The 14,123-nt window shown below is 55.4% G+C and overlaps 1 protein-coding gene across 2 annotated transcripts; it reads right to left on the reverse strand.

Annotated features, from left to right (window-relative positions):
- Positions 1-3,128: 3,128 nt before the first annotated feature.
- MIIP (migration and invasion inhibitory protein) lies at positions 3,129-10,487 on the reverse strand. 2 transcript variants are annotated; one of them, XM_031962844.1, is made up of 10 exons: positions 10,094-10,487; positions 9,035-9,224; positions 8,506-8,934; positions 7,903-8,071; positions 6,618-6,726; positions 6,461-6,519; positions 5,164-5,293; positions 4,156-4,252; positions 3,798-3,926; positions 3,129-3,593 (listed from the first exon to the last, which is right to left on the reverse strand). In XM_031962844.1, exons 1-10 carry the CDS (start codon positions 10,471-10,473, stop codon positions 3,468-3,470), a joined length of 1,818 nt encoding a protein of 605 aa, XP_031818704.1. In that variant the 5' UTR covers positions 10,474-10,487; the 3' UTR covers positions 3,129-3,467. The 2 variants fall into 2 exon arrangements, with proteins under 2 accessions (XP_031818704.1, XP_031818705.1); XM_031962845.1 differs by having other exon boundaries at positions 9,035-9,283; positions 10,094-10,222.
- Positions 10,488-14,123: the final 3,636 nt, after the last annotated feature.

Consider the following 14,123-nt stretch of genomic DNA (forward strand, 5'->3'; position numbering starts at 1 on the left):
TCCAAACAATGGCTTGCTGGGGAAGAGGGGAAAGGTTAGGTATATTTTGGAAAGAATGGTGATGTAAAAACAAAAAGCTACCAATAAAACTTTTATAAAAAAGAGAAGGCTGGATTGGAGCTGGAAAAAAGAGAGGAAGGGCTACTTAGGAAGGGGTTTGACATCAGTCTGGGAGGCAATGCTATACTAGCTGTAGCATGAAGGGGACTGGAAAGGAAGAGGGAGGTCAGGAAGCTAAATAGGCATTTGGACTAAAGCTCGGCACAGGCCTCCAGTGACAGAATGCTTCATGTTAGGGAGCAAAGTCCTTCTATGACAAGTCCTCGTGCCGTTCTGGACACAGCAAATTTCTCCAGCTGCCTCACACGTCATTGAATGAATGGAACTATTCTGAATTCCCAGGTCGTTAGATATAACTAGCATATGTTGTGTCAAAAAGCAAATCCATCTCTTATTTGTGGGACTTGTTCTTGGCCCAACTGCTGTTTGGCGTCCTCTATACCCTGGTTTTCCCCCACAAAGACTGACGGAGAGTTGAGAATCTCCATATGATTCTCCCTGTCCTGTTAGGACAATAGAATCCATGTTCAATAATGGCTGACTCGGGGTGCCCTCACAAATTTCTGTCCATGGAGTTTTTCTGACAGATACTAGAGTGGTTGGGCCATTTCCATCAACTCCTTTTACAGATGAAGAAACTGAGGAAAACAGGGTGAAGCGACTTGTCCAGGATCACACGGCTACTGCTACCAAGTGTCAGAGGCTGTATTTGAACTTGGGTCTTCAAGTCCAGTACCCACAACTCCAATATGATCCAGAGAACAAGCATTTATGGAATTTCTCAAGTATTTTTCAGCCACAATATATAAAAATCCCAGAAAACAGATCCCCCTGGCCAGGACTGAGTTCCTAAGTGCACTGGTCAGTAGATCCTCCACCATCATAGCCCACTTTATCGCTTGGTCAGTGTTACACCTTAACACCTAGAAATCCAAGCTCTGACCCTCTTGGGTTCTAAGGGCCCTCCCAACTCTGACCTTCTGGGTTCTAAGGGCCCTCCCAGCTCTGACTTTCCATGTTCTAAGGGCCCTCCCAGGTCTGATATCCTGGGTTCCAAGGACTTTCTTAGCTTTGCCATCCATGTTATAAGGGCCTTCCCAGCTCTGACACCATATTCTAAGTGTTCTCTAGGCTCTGACCTCCTGGGTTCTAAGGGCCTTCAGCTCTGACACCCTGTGTTCTAAGCTCCCCTGGCTCTGACATTTTTTATTTGTACCTCTAGATTGTCAGTCCTTCCAAGTACAGGTTCAATCGCTGTCTCGATCACTTCATACTTTGACCCAAGCCCTTAGGAAGTACCCATCATTCTTGGTTCCCCCACATTTTCTAAAGAAATCTGGCTGAAAAATAACTATGGACATGTATACATATATTATATTTAACATATACTCTAACACATTTAACATGTAGGGGACTACCTGCCATCTAGGGAAGGGGGTGGGGGAAAGGATGGGAAAAGTTGGAATAGAAAGTTTTGGGAGGGTCAGTGCTGAAAAATTACCCATGCATGTATCTTGTAAATAAAAAGCTTTAATTAAAAAAAAAAAATCTGGCTGAGGGGGGCAAGGCAGTCCCCAAGATCCTGTGCGAGTCCAGCCAAGGAAAACAAGAGCTGGGGCTCTGGAGGTGCTCCCAGAATGAGGTTCCCCCCCCCCCGACACCTCAGGCATGGGGGAGCTTGCTCCTGTCAGCACAGGGGCTGCTAAGGGGATGTGTGGACAGGGTGGCAGGCGCCCTTAGCTGGGACTTCCTGGAAAGCCTCCACCTCCCACCCCCACCCCAGGGTTGTCTGGGAAAACCGCCGTCACTTTGAGGGCTCCCAGGCTTGGAGTTCAAGCAGCAGCAGACCTTAAACGGCTTGGTTCTGGCTGCTTCCCCTTCCAAGGGGTCCAGGTTACTTCCCCCAGCGGGGTCCCCTTCATCCAAGGTCCGGGGACCTTGGGATAGATCCCGGCACAGAGTTAGTTCTCAGCAGCACAGTCAGAAGTCCCGGGCTGCCCCCAACTGCACTCTTGTGCTCTTCCCTCTCCCGTTTTTGTAAAGTCTAGTCCCAGGCAACTTCTCGTCTTCCATGTCTTTGACCAAGAGGCTTGTTGACTCCCCCCCACCCCAGCTCAGCTTGCCCCCAAGGCTCCTGACTAGGACTAGGATTTGCTCAGGTCCCGGGGTCTGGGGCTCTATAGGGTGTCATGGTGCAGGAAGAATCCGGGTGGGTTTTTAGAAAAGATGAGGAGCCACTGAAGAACAAGGGGAGGAGTCTATGGTCTGGAGGAAGGGACCATGAAATGAGCCCCTCAGTTCAATAGGCTAATGGACAGCCTCTGGGCATGGGAAGCCATAAATCAGGGGCAGCTAGATGGTGCTATAGTGGATGGAGCACAGACCCTGCAGCAGGAGGACCCGAGTTCAAATCCACCCTCAGATTCGTGTGACCCGAAAAGTCACTTACACCCAATATTCCAAAAAGGAAAAACAGTCCCGACCCCAAGGAGCTTAAACTGTGATAGGGGTGGGGGATGTGGACACAGAGAAGTCAATACAAAACGTAACCTCTGCATCCAAGCCCAGTGGGACAGGACTCTGCTGGCTGGCGAGACGAGAACTCCAAGTCCTGGCCTGCGTCCCCCTCGGGACTGGCCCAAGCTCCCCCTTTCTCAGGTGCCCAGCCCCTCAGCCACTGCTGGATTATGGAAGCCAAGCCCACTTCCCGCTGGGTCCAGGCCCCCTCCCCAGCCTGCTACTCAAGAGACTGGTTCTGGGTGGGCTCTGAGCCCTTCCCTCCCAGAAGGAGGGCTCCTTCACTGTGATTGCCACCTTTTCCCCCCTATACTTTCCTTGGTTTCCATTGGGGTGCTAACTTGGATAAACGGCTTTCCTTGCTATTCTGTGTTCAGCGTGCAAGCTCCGGCAGTCAGGGCGCCCCTTGTGAACCAGGGCTCTCGGCTCCTCGTTCCTGGAGCTGCCCTGGGCTCGGGCTCGCCTTCACGGGCCCCCACACCCGCCATGGGTGAGTCCCTGACTTAAGGCAAGTCCTGTAACTTCTCTGCAGGAAGCAGGGAGGCCCAGGCTCCTGAGAGAGCTCAGCTTTATTTTTAAAAAGGCACAAACAGCTGCCTCTGTCCTCATGGCAATCACTGCGCACAGGACCCAGGGGTGCCTGGGCCCGAGCCCCAAGCCCATGCCCTTGTCTCCCAGCTCCTTCCCTGAGGGGTGGGGGCCAGGGGACGGTGGACACCACAGTGGTATTCCGCAGCGTGTAGACGCCTCTGGATAATTCCAACCTGGAAGTCTGGCCCAAAGGAGAACGAGCCCCTGTTGCAGGGATAGCCGGGGGGAATCTCGGCCTTTCCCTCTTAGGGGCCTGGGCCTTTCCCACCAACAGAGGGGGCTGGGGATGGGACGGGCCCTCACGGCCGGGGGAAGCGCCTGCCACCCGACCAGTAGCGCTCAGAAATGTTGCTCAGCTGGAACTGTGTGGCTCGCGACATGGAGAGCAGCGGGTCGGACCAGCACCAGCTGGAAGTCCTAGATGACTAGAAGTGAGAAGCGGAGTTAGGGCTGGGGCGGGAAGGGAAGGAACCAGCTGCTGCTTCCAGGGGCTGCATGTGAAGAGGCCAAGGATGCAAGCAGACCCCTCCTCTGGGCAGCACAGACTCCTCCAGCCCCTCGGCTCTCCCAGGCCCTCCCGCTCCCTCGGCCCCTTGGGGCTCCCTGCGTTCCTCTTCCAGGGCACTTACCGAGCGGTAGTGGTCTAAGAGCTCTGCCCGCTGAGCACCAGGGTCCAAGGAGGTCCTGAGGTCCAGACTGCTCAGGGCAGAGCTGCTGGATGCCGGCATGGGGATGTTGTCCCAGCCCATGAGGCAGTGCTGTGAGGGGGAGGGGAGAGAACAAATGTCAAAGGAGCCCCCTGCAGGAAGCCTGATGAGGTCACCAACAGCTCCTCCTCCTGTGCCCCCCACCCCCCCGCCCAGCTCTAGCTCATCCAGCCTGGCTCCTAGTGCTGAAACGTGCCCAAAGGACACTTCATGTGGCTTTGGTGGCTGGAAAGCCAAAGGACAAGAGGGTGGGAGGGGGGCTGGGCAGCCGGTCACTCACCCGGGGCAAAGCCATGGTGTCGGAGGTGTCGAAGCTTTTGCGTCGATGAATGGGGTACTGGTGGGGGGGCAGGAAGGTTGACAAGGGGACGCTCACTCTGCAGGGAGAAGGGAGACCTCAGTCCCATCCTTGCCCCGAAGGCCCACTGAGGTGAAAGAACCCAGAGGGGCCTCCGGGGGGGCCTGTGGGATTCGCCAGGCCCAGCAGCCCTTCTCCCACCCTGCACCCTGGGCCCTTTAGCATCACTTCCTAAACTTTCTCCACTGAGGTGGAAATTTTATGTGACCTTGGGGATACAGACATATAAAGCAGGTGTAAAAGTCAAACATCTGCTCATGAGTCATAATTTCATGAACCCCATTGTCAGGACCCACAGTCTGGGCTGGGCTTTAGAGGTCAGGGGTCACTCTAGGGGCTGCCATGGTGGGTGCCCAAAGCAGGGCAGCATGCCCCACCTGCAGGGGGCCCTGGCTCCCTCACTTCCTTAGCACAGATAACGGAGAGCTGACCGTTTACACCTGGGAGGCCAGAGGTCATAGGCCAGAAGGAACCTCCCAGGTCAGTCCAGCCCTCTCAGGGAGGGGTGGGCAAGGTGTCCATGGACTCATAGCAGGGGAGCAGCAGAGCCCAGATGCCCAGCTCGTGGGTACAACCTGAGACAGGGAGATGCCAGAGAAAACCCTGCTCATGATGCATACCGCCCCAATGTGCAGGGAGGGCAGCAATCGGGCAGAGACCCTCCTCTGAAGGTCTCTAGGGGATGCCCAGGGCCCCTAGAACACGGGAAGGGAGGAGGCATCTCTCTGGACATTGACTTCTCTTTCATCAGCCCTAAACCTCCATTTCCCCCTAAAGGGGCAGAGAAGCTGGCCCAGATCACATCTACAGCCCTGGCAGCTTTGTGAACAACCTCCTGCCGACTTGGCTAAAGGGTCCCAAAGGAGACGAGGAGATTTGCGGCCCCTTCCCTCCTGGTCCGCGTCCCTGCCACGCCCTCCCCCTAGACACCTGATTTGGGTAGGGTGATCTAGGGTCTCCCGGCCCTTCTGGCCACGGGAGGTCTTGCACACAGGGCAGGTGGCCAGTGGATCCAGGGGAACTGTAAACAGACGCTGGTTCACTCGGTAACAATGTAAACCTGAAAGGGAATATTCAAAATCGCTCCAGTGCCCCCTTGCCCAGCTTTCGGCCCCTGCTTTCTGCCCACTCTCCCCCCATCCCCAGCCAGGGCGGGGGCTGGCCTTCAAAGGCCCAAAAAGGGAGGAAGCAGCTGGCCAGGCCCATCTCCGATTGCTGCCCCCTGCTGCTGGGAGACTCCCTGCCTCACGCCCACTGAACCCTGCTGGCATAAAGACCCTTGTGATGGCCAGTCTCCCCGCCCCCAAGTCCCTCCCTTCCGCCTTCGGCCTGTGACTGGGGTACCAGCTCCTCTCAGTTCACCCCCTAGCATGGAGCTGTGTCTCCCAGGTGCCCACCCTGGGTGCTGACCATGCCATTAACCCCCCAGATTTCAGTCCCCTTTGAGGGACGCTCTGTCCCTGGACTCTCCCTGCTGCCCTGAGGCTCCTTCCAGCTCTGGGCCCAGCAAACAAAATGTGGGCACCAAACACAAGCTACCGGGAGGGGGGGGTCAGGAGAGGCTTTGGGTTGGGGGGGGGAGCACCAGCCTAGGGGAGCACAGAGGTCAGAGAGCATTCCATACAAACAGCCAGAACTGGGCAATGGGGAAAAGGGGAGTTTGGCTCAAAAGCAGAGCTAGACTGCCATGTGGGAGCCAAGGAAAGGGGCACACGGCAGGCAACAAGGAGGGTTGTGGGGCTGTGTGCAGCAGGGAGTGGGGGGCTGTATGTGTGGCAAGGAGTGGGGGCTGAGCATGGCAGGGCGCCACACAGGGATGGGGGCCCACAGCAGGCAGCCTGGGATGATTGGCTGGCTCAGCCCAAGGGTGCAACGTGGTACCTTAGAGGAGGGGAGGCCGGCTTTTCCCAGCACACCCCAACACGCTCACTACAAATGCATGAGACACACCAGATGAAGGTGGCTCCTGCTTTCTCCCAGCTCTCTGCCTGGCTCTTTGTCCCTCCCACATCCTTGCTCAGAACACAAGCTCCCAGAGGGCAGGTCTTCACTGTCCCCCCAAAGGGTAGATTTGGGGCCAGCAGCAGCTGAGGGGGCGCTGAGTCTCTGAGCCAGCTGGCCCGGGCATCCCAAAAACAGCCTCCCCAGTCTTTGAGCTGCTTTGGACCTGGGCTGAGGCAGGAAGGCGAGGGAACACCCCTTGGACGGCACCCTGGCCATGACTTACACTGATGGGAATCTGGAGTTCCCTTGTTTCTAGAAGAGGGCAAGTCCAGAGGATCCAGCCTGGGGGTGAGAGAGGGGACAGGTGTGAGAAAGCCCAGGCGTCCCCTCCTCAGGCCGCCCCCGACCACGGCCTACCCTCCCCATCTTGCTCTGCTCACTCTGGGTATCTGGAAATACATTCTTCCTTATTAGCCTTCCGAAAATCCTGAAGTTCCGAGTAGTAGTTTTCAGACTTATGGATGACAGGAGATGCCGTGTCCAGCAACCCTAGAGCGGGAAAGGAGAGGCAGGAAGGGCAGTGAGGGTCACTGAGAAGAAGCCGAGAGTCAGCAGGAGCAGACCGCAGGCCCGAAGCCCAGCACAAGCCTATGGCCGGGACCACCTGCGCACCGGCCTTAGTCGGGGGCCTCGGTTTTCTCCTGCTGTAGGGATGGCCCCCAAGCCCAGCCTCTGGTCCAGGCTCTGGGGCCGGGAGGCAGCCATAGAGTCCCTCCATAGCCACAAAGAGACCTGAGGCTCCTCAGGATCTGGTGCAGCAAGCACAAGCTTCGGAGAGGCCCTGAGTGCTAATCCTGCTGTGCCGGCCTAGGCAATTTCCAAGAGTCTCTCCCCGCTCATGCTACACAAGGGGCTCCTTCACCTTCTCCACTCATTTCAGAGTCTGCCCTGCCCTGGTAGCTTGTTGGGCCAATGAAAACTCCCAGAGGACAGGGACTGTTTCCCCCCAAGTCTTGTATCTTTGAGTTGGAGCCTAGCATACAACAGGTGCTTAGTATATGGGTTTGAACTGGAAAAGAGCTAAGGAGCCTGGGGTCAAATATTAGTGAGAAAGGTAAGTGTTGGGAGCTTCTGCCCAACAGCCATCCTGACCAGGAATTACTACTTTCCCCAAGTCTCCATCGCAGCCGTGTAGCTTCTGTCCTCAACAGGATATTCCACATCCCGTCTTTGTGTCTCAGCCCAGGCTGTGCCCCCTGCCCAGAATGCTCAGCTCTCTTTAGGAAGGAGCTCAAGGAGGTCCGGACTTAAACGTATGGCCCTACGACGGCCAACACTGCCCGTGGTCTGAACACAGGGACCCTCTTCCCCTCCTAAAATCACTTTGTGTGTCCATATGCGCTTTCATTTATACGCTGATTTTACATTCACAGGCTGCACTTTATACCCCTGAATGTGAGCTGCGAGGGCAGGGATTGCTCCATTTTGTCTGGGGGTCCCCAGCTCCTGGCACACATAGCACCTAGTATCCAATGAATGATTATGGATGGAGTTAAGCAGTAAATCTGGGACCTTCCTCAGGCCAGGACCTTTCCCCTTGTGTCCCTGTGATCTGGCCTGGACCTACTTTTATACCCAGTCTTGGTTTTCACCCACTGGCCAAAGCTGTTCCATCAGTGTGTGTGTGTGTGTGTGTGTGTGTGTGTGTGACAGAAGACAACTCACCTGCGATCACATCATAACCTAAATAAGGCTTTGTACGCCAGCTCTCATCAGGAACCAGAAAATCTTTATGTTGGGGATAATAGGGCAATTGTTCTCCAGGCAGGGCCGAAGAGGTGGGGACCCAGCGCAACTGTGGCTGGATGGACTGAGAACCGAACCAGGGAGGCACCTGAGAGGACAGAGCAGCTGTCACCTCCTGCTCTTCCCTTGTGAGGCCCGCAGAGGGCGGGACTGCGGCTGACCTGGCTCTGCAGGACACTTGAGCCCTGCCACAGGACCAGCCCTCCACAAATGTTCATGGAGTTGTCACCCCCAGTAAGAACAGGGCACGGAGGGGACAGCCAGAGCCTTTCTCTGGAAGAAGGGGCAGGGTGGGGGGCCCAAGCTAATTCCGACGGCTGCCAGAGGGCCTCGGGACAGTCTCACCCACTACCTTCAGCCCCCCACGTGGCCGCGGGCCCCCACAGGCTCCCACGTACACGGGCTATGAGGACAGAGGAGGCCCTCTTGGCAAGAAGTGGGCAGGGGTCCCTCTGAGACAGAAGAGGGCCCAGAAGTGGATGGTGGCTCTGCCCCGCCTGACGCACCGCCCACCGCACCTACCTCGAAGTTCTGCCATTGCTGGATGGAGCTGAGGTCTCCCAGGCTTTCTGTTTCACGGAATGGCCTCTGGACCCCAAAGTTCAGGGGATCGATTGTGGGCCCCAAGTCCAAGGCCTTGGGGGAAGACGGCAAGATTGCTGAACTGAGTCTGGAACTGGGCCTCTGGAAGTCCTTGGGCTCCTGCCCCTGGGGCTGGTTGAAGGGCGGGGACTTGGCGAGAGACAAGCTCTGCACAGTCTTGCTGCTGCCCAGGAGGCTCTTCAGGGCCGTCTCCTGGCTCCTGCCTTTGTGCTCCTGCTCGGAGGCTTCTCCGTCCCCGGTGGCCGCACTAAGGGCTGGGCGGCGGCCCACGTGGCGTCGGGGCGCGCTGGACACTAGGGCCTCTTCCTCTTGGCCGCACCAGGCCTCGGGCACCTGGAGGCTGCTCCCCTGCAGAGAAGGGAATTCCGCTTCAGGCCCCTCCCCCGTCCCTTTCTCGGGCCTGCCCTCCCCCCCCAGGTAAGGAGCCCGGGCCGGCGAAAGCACCCACCTCCCTGATCCGGAGCTTTGGGAACAGCTGGGCTGCCCCCTTGGCCCAGGCCACAGACTTGCGGATCTCCTCCTGCCCCACCCGCAGCTGCCGCAGAAGCTCCAGGTTCATCCGGCGCAGCTGGCTCAAGTCCTCCGACTCGGGCATCTGGAAGGCGCTGTCCGGGGCTTCTGCAGGGGAATCGAGGGGCCTGGAGAGCGGCGCCCCCGGGGAGGAAGGCGGGAGAGCGGCTTGGGGGCTCTGGGCCACCTGCGAGAGTTCCCGGTCAGTGCTCCGGCCGGACCCCGCGGGGAGGCCCCGCCCGAGGCAGGAACCGTCCATTACGCAAACCGCGCGGGCGGGCGCAGAAGGCCCATGGGGGGACACAGGGGGGTGGGGGGCATTCCCAGACGCCCCCGTTATGAGACCTCTTTCCTTCTCACCTCGCGACAAAGGCCGGACTAATGGGTGAGATGCGCTGGGGACAGGGACGAGGTACCGCCTGTTTCCTGCCCCCCACAGAGGGGGCAGAGGCCGTCACTGAACTCCTTTCCAGGGATGGAAGGTTCAGAGCCCCTTCCCATCTCCCGGACTCCAGGCAAACCCCGAGCTCTAAGGCTCTGTCTGCCCCTCCCTGCGGGGCCCCCCGGCCCGAGGGGCTGTTTTAGCTTCGTTTCCTCATTGGTGAAAGATGGGGGGAAGGGGGCGGGTCGGCCTGCGCCTAGGGGACCCCCCCCCCGCCCTTCTGGGGGAGCTTCCCCCCCTCCCCCCCTCAGGCGTGGGGGCCACAGACTCAGCCCGGGGGGGTCTCAGCCTCCCGCGTGAGAGGAGGGGGTCCCCTCCCGCCCGGAGCTCCCGCAGGCCCGCTCTGGCCGGGCTGTCCGGCCCGCTTCTGCAGCAGCACCCTGGGTTGGTGGTTCGGTTTTGATTTTTTTTTTAAGCAGGCCTCGGTTTGCCGGTCTGTAAAATGGGGAGCCCGGCCAACCGAAGGGCTGGGACGCCGGGGCTGGAGTCACGTGGAAGCCGAGGGGAGGGAGGGGCCGGCGGAGCGCACGTGGACGGGAGGCGCGCGCCACTCACCGGCCCGCGGGGAAAGAGCGTAGTCTTGTAGGCCCCACAAGCACCCTCCTCCATAATGTCTGCCCTTCCCTGCCCCCAATAAGCCCATCCCCCGCCCCCCTCCGACCGCCCGACCCCGGACCCCGCTTCCCGGGACAAAGGGGGGCAGCCGCCCACTCCCGGGTAAGACGCCGGGGGCGGGGCAGGGGCGGGGCGCAGAGCGCGACCTGGGCGTCCCATTGGCGGGACGCGAAACCTGGAGGGGCGGGGCTTCCGGCACAGGGGGGCGGGGAATAACAAAACCACCCCCCCGAAAGCGCCCCGAGACCGTTCGGAGGCGGGAGCGGAGGCAGGGAAGGCGGCCTTGCGCTCCCCCTCTCTCTTTCCTTCCCCACCCCCATCTCCGCCCCCCCGGACCAGGGGGAGAGAAGGGGCGCCCTCCGGAAGAGCCAGCCAGGCCCGGTTCACCCACCTCAAGAAACTGAGTCTGGGGAGGAGGAGAGCGGGAAGCATGTGCCTCCCGGCGAAGGCCGGCGCGGTTTCCTTCTCCCCCCAGCACGCACGCCCTCCCCGCCAAAGCGCCCTCCGTGCCGGGCTGCCCCCTACCGAGTCTCCCCGACTAGACTGGAGGCGCCTGGAGGGCAGGGACCACGTGCTCTCGGCTGGCAGAAAACGGCTCTTTCGGGCACACAGTAGGCCTCTGATCACTACTCCCGGGGCGGTGACGTCATAGTCACATGACCCTGAAGCCCCGCCTCGGCTCCCGGTCCTTTCCCAATCCCGGGCTACCTTGGAAACCGCCGACTGCCGGGGGGAGGCTTTGGGCTCATCATCAAACAGCCTTTATTCAGCATTGCCCCCCCCGCAGTGCCCACCCGGCCCAGCTCAGAGACAGCGGCAGCCAGCGCTAGCCCTCGGGGAAGCGGCCGCTCCGCCCCCCCCCCCCGCTCCGCCCCCCGCGGGCTGCATCAAGCTCCGTCAGTGCGCCCCACGTCCTGAGCATCAGGCTTTCAGGCGTCAAATAACGTGCGACAGCGCGAGGAGACGGGTCACCGTCCGGCTGAGGTGTCAGCGGCCCAGCGGGCAGCCCCGCCCCCGCCTGTCCGCCCGCCTGCCCCACTGCGCCCGATCCCCCCTCCGGCTTCCTCATCCCCCGCCCGAAGGCGGCTCCCGCGCCCGCAGCACCACGCATGCGTGTCCCCCAGGTGGAAAGCCACATGTGCGCACTAGACGTATATGCGCAAGTGGGGGGGGGGGTGGGGGGGCAGAGAACGGGGCCTCGGCCGCTGCCTGGAAGTGGGGCACTCACTTGAGCTTGTTTACCTCAGTTTCCTCATCTGTAAAAGGAGCTGGAGAAGGAAGTGCAAGGGGTAGGTGTGTGCATGTACATATGCACCCATGCGTGTTTGTATCCTGTGGGGTGACACACCAAAGATACTGTATTGTACTGTGTTTGCACATGCGCATTTCTTTATGTGTTTACAAACATGTTCATATGCACATAAATACTGCACGTTGTGTGTATATGCATGTGTGTGCGTATATTGTATAGTACACACACACAGAGGCTCAGTGGTCAGGAAGAACTGAGTTCAGATCCAACCATAAATCTTTGTTCGTTTGGATGAGTCACTTAACCTCTCTGCCTCAGTTTCTTAAACTATAAAACAGGGATAATAATATAACCCCTACCTCCTAGGACCATTTTGACAAAGAAGATAATTTTTGTAAAGAACTTGGTACCTGGCACATAGTAGGTACTGTATACATGTCAGCTTATGAGGAAGATGATGGGAGTTAAGCAATGTGGCTGATGCTGCCACAACTGATGGTGGGAGTGTGGTCCAGTATGAACTGATCAGAGAGGCAACAGTGGTTAATGAAGGGAGTGAGGAAGATCTACTTGGGTTCAAGTCTGGCCTTTAACATTGTGATCCTGGACAAAAGAATTATCTCTAAGCCTTGTAAAAAAAAAAAAACAAGGACCTCACCAGGATGTTGCAAGGATCCTTACATTCAATAAATATTTGCCTATTAAGACTTGCCATGAGAGTGCCTCTGGGCTCCAAGCTCAGGATAACATGTTCCTGCTATTGAGAAACTTGCACTCATTTCCCTGCGATGGCACATGATTTAGCAAGTCCCTTGAATTCCCTGAAAACAAAATTAAGTTACTTAAGGCCTAGAGTTCTACACTTAAAAATGAAAAATTCAGAGCACTGCATCTGTCTGAAATCAGCATGAATTCCACCGAGATCTGAGGAAGGAGGAAAGCCCCATCTTGATATAATTTACGAAATGCAAGTCCTTGTATGTACAATTTCTGCAATTATATGGTAGTTGGCACTATAACACAATATCATTGTATCTGATTTGAGGTCTGTTTTATGTTTTATTTTCATTGATGTTATTCTAGTCAAACAGCTAGATGGTGCAGGGGACAGAGAGTCCTGGGCCTCATTAGGAAGATCTGAATTCAAAACCAGCCTCATCTGACATGAATAAGTCACTTAACCTCTGCCTCAGTAAAATAAAAGAGAATTAAATTTTATTGTGAAGAACAAGTGATAGAGTATATATACCATTATCATTAGTGGTGTATGTTGTTCTCCAGGTTCTGCTTTCTTCAGCTTCATCAGTTCATACAAATCATCCCATATTTTTCTTAATTCCTCATATATCTTGTTTCTTGTGGCATACTAATTTTCTCAACCCACATGAACCCCAGTCAGCACCTTGGTTTCTGATTTTTTTTGTTACTACAAAAAACACCACAATGAATATTTTGGTCCATATTGCACCTTTTGGTCTTTGAGTATATGTCTGGTAAGGGATTGCTGGGTCATTATTGTCACTTTTTCGGTAGTTAGCAGGAATGGCATTGAGGATTTTTTTAACATAGGCATGTTTATAGGAAGTGGAGCAAACAATAGAAAGATTGAAAATAAGTGCTAAGAGGAGGGATGATGGGCACAGTTTGTTAGATGAGACACCATTGAATAAGATTGCTTGTGCAGGAAGAAGGGATTGCCTTGGTAAGGAGTAAAGCCATTTCTCTGTATGAGACAATTGTAGGACAAAAGGGCAAAAGACATTTGAGAAATAAAGAGATGAGGAACTAATAAAAAAGAATGGCCTCAATTTTATCTTTTTTTTTTTTTTTTTAAACTTTGATATTTTTATTTTTCTCTAGTCTTTTCAACAGGAAAGTTTGGAAATTCTGTATTTCATTAAAGGTGTATTTGTTTTTCTCTCTGTAGCATTAGACTTTTTTTTTTTTTTTTTTAAGGTTATACATGTTCAATTATGTTATGGGCCAGAACTCTGAACTTGAAACAAGGATGCTTACAAAGTACTAAGTGGAATTGATGAGACAATAGTTATTTAGTTTAACATGATTCAGTATGATTAATCTTACAAGTAATGGTTTCCTAGAGATATAATGATTGGTTTACACTCAGTGTGGAGCATATAAGCAGGAACTGAGAGCTACAGAAGACAAGGACACTAGAAGCTCTCAGAGCCAAGGAGACAGAGATTCATTTCACTTTTAGTCAGGCTCTTGGTGGCTGGTCTGGCCTCTTGCATTTCCCCCACTGAGAGCAAGGCTGGTTTGAAAGGCTCTCCGGAAAGCAGCTCGGCCCCAGGAAAGAGATAATAAAGGATTTGGACTTTAAATTAACCCCTGGCTACTCTCGAGGTGATTACTAAATTGAAATGAAAGCTGCTCCCAGAGACCCCAAGAAAACCGAACCAGAGAACACTACACAATTATGTAAAACATTATGTATAAAAATGAAAGAAAGTGAATATTCAGTTTGTATTAAAAAATACTAGTTCTTCCTTCTCTGCTTCAGAATTAGCAGTTGAGGACTATGCCAAAGTGTGAAGGGGCAGGTCAGTTCTCCAAAAGCCCCCACAACTGGGAATCCTAACATCCATGAAGGAATTGCGAATCAGCCTTTACTGACACAGATGTTGCTTATGGATTGAGAATGAAATAAATTGGAGGCAGAGGGATGAGCAGAGAGGTCAGACAATGCAACTGCCT

The sequence above is a fragment of the Sarcophilus harrisii genome, chromosome 3 (genome assembly GCF_902635505.1).
Source record: "Sarcophilus harrisii chromosome 3, mSarHar1.11, whole genome shotgun sequence".
Lineage (NCBI taxonomy): Eukaryota > Metazoa > Chordata > Mammalia > Dasyuromorphia > Dasyuridae > Sarcophilus > Sarcophilus harrisii.

Coding starts and splice junctions, on each gene's coding strand:
- MIIP (XM_031962844.1), bottom strand. CDS start 10,473: ATGGGGGTGGGGAAGGAAAGAGAGAGGGGGAGCGCAAGGCCGCCTTCC. Junction 9,225..10,093: donor CGCTCTTTCCCCGCGGGCCG/GTGAGTGGCGCG, acceptor GCCGCTCTCCAG/GCCCCTCGATTCCCCTGCAG. Junction 4,253..5,163: donor GATCACCCTACCCAAATCAG/GTGTCTAGGGGG, acceptor TTCTCCCTGCAG/AGTGAGCGTCCCCTTGTCAA.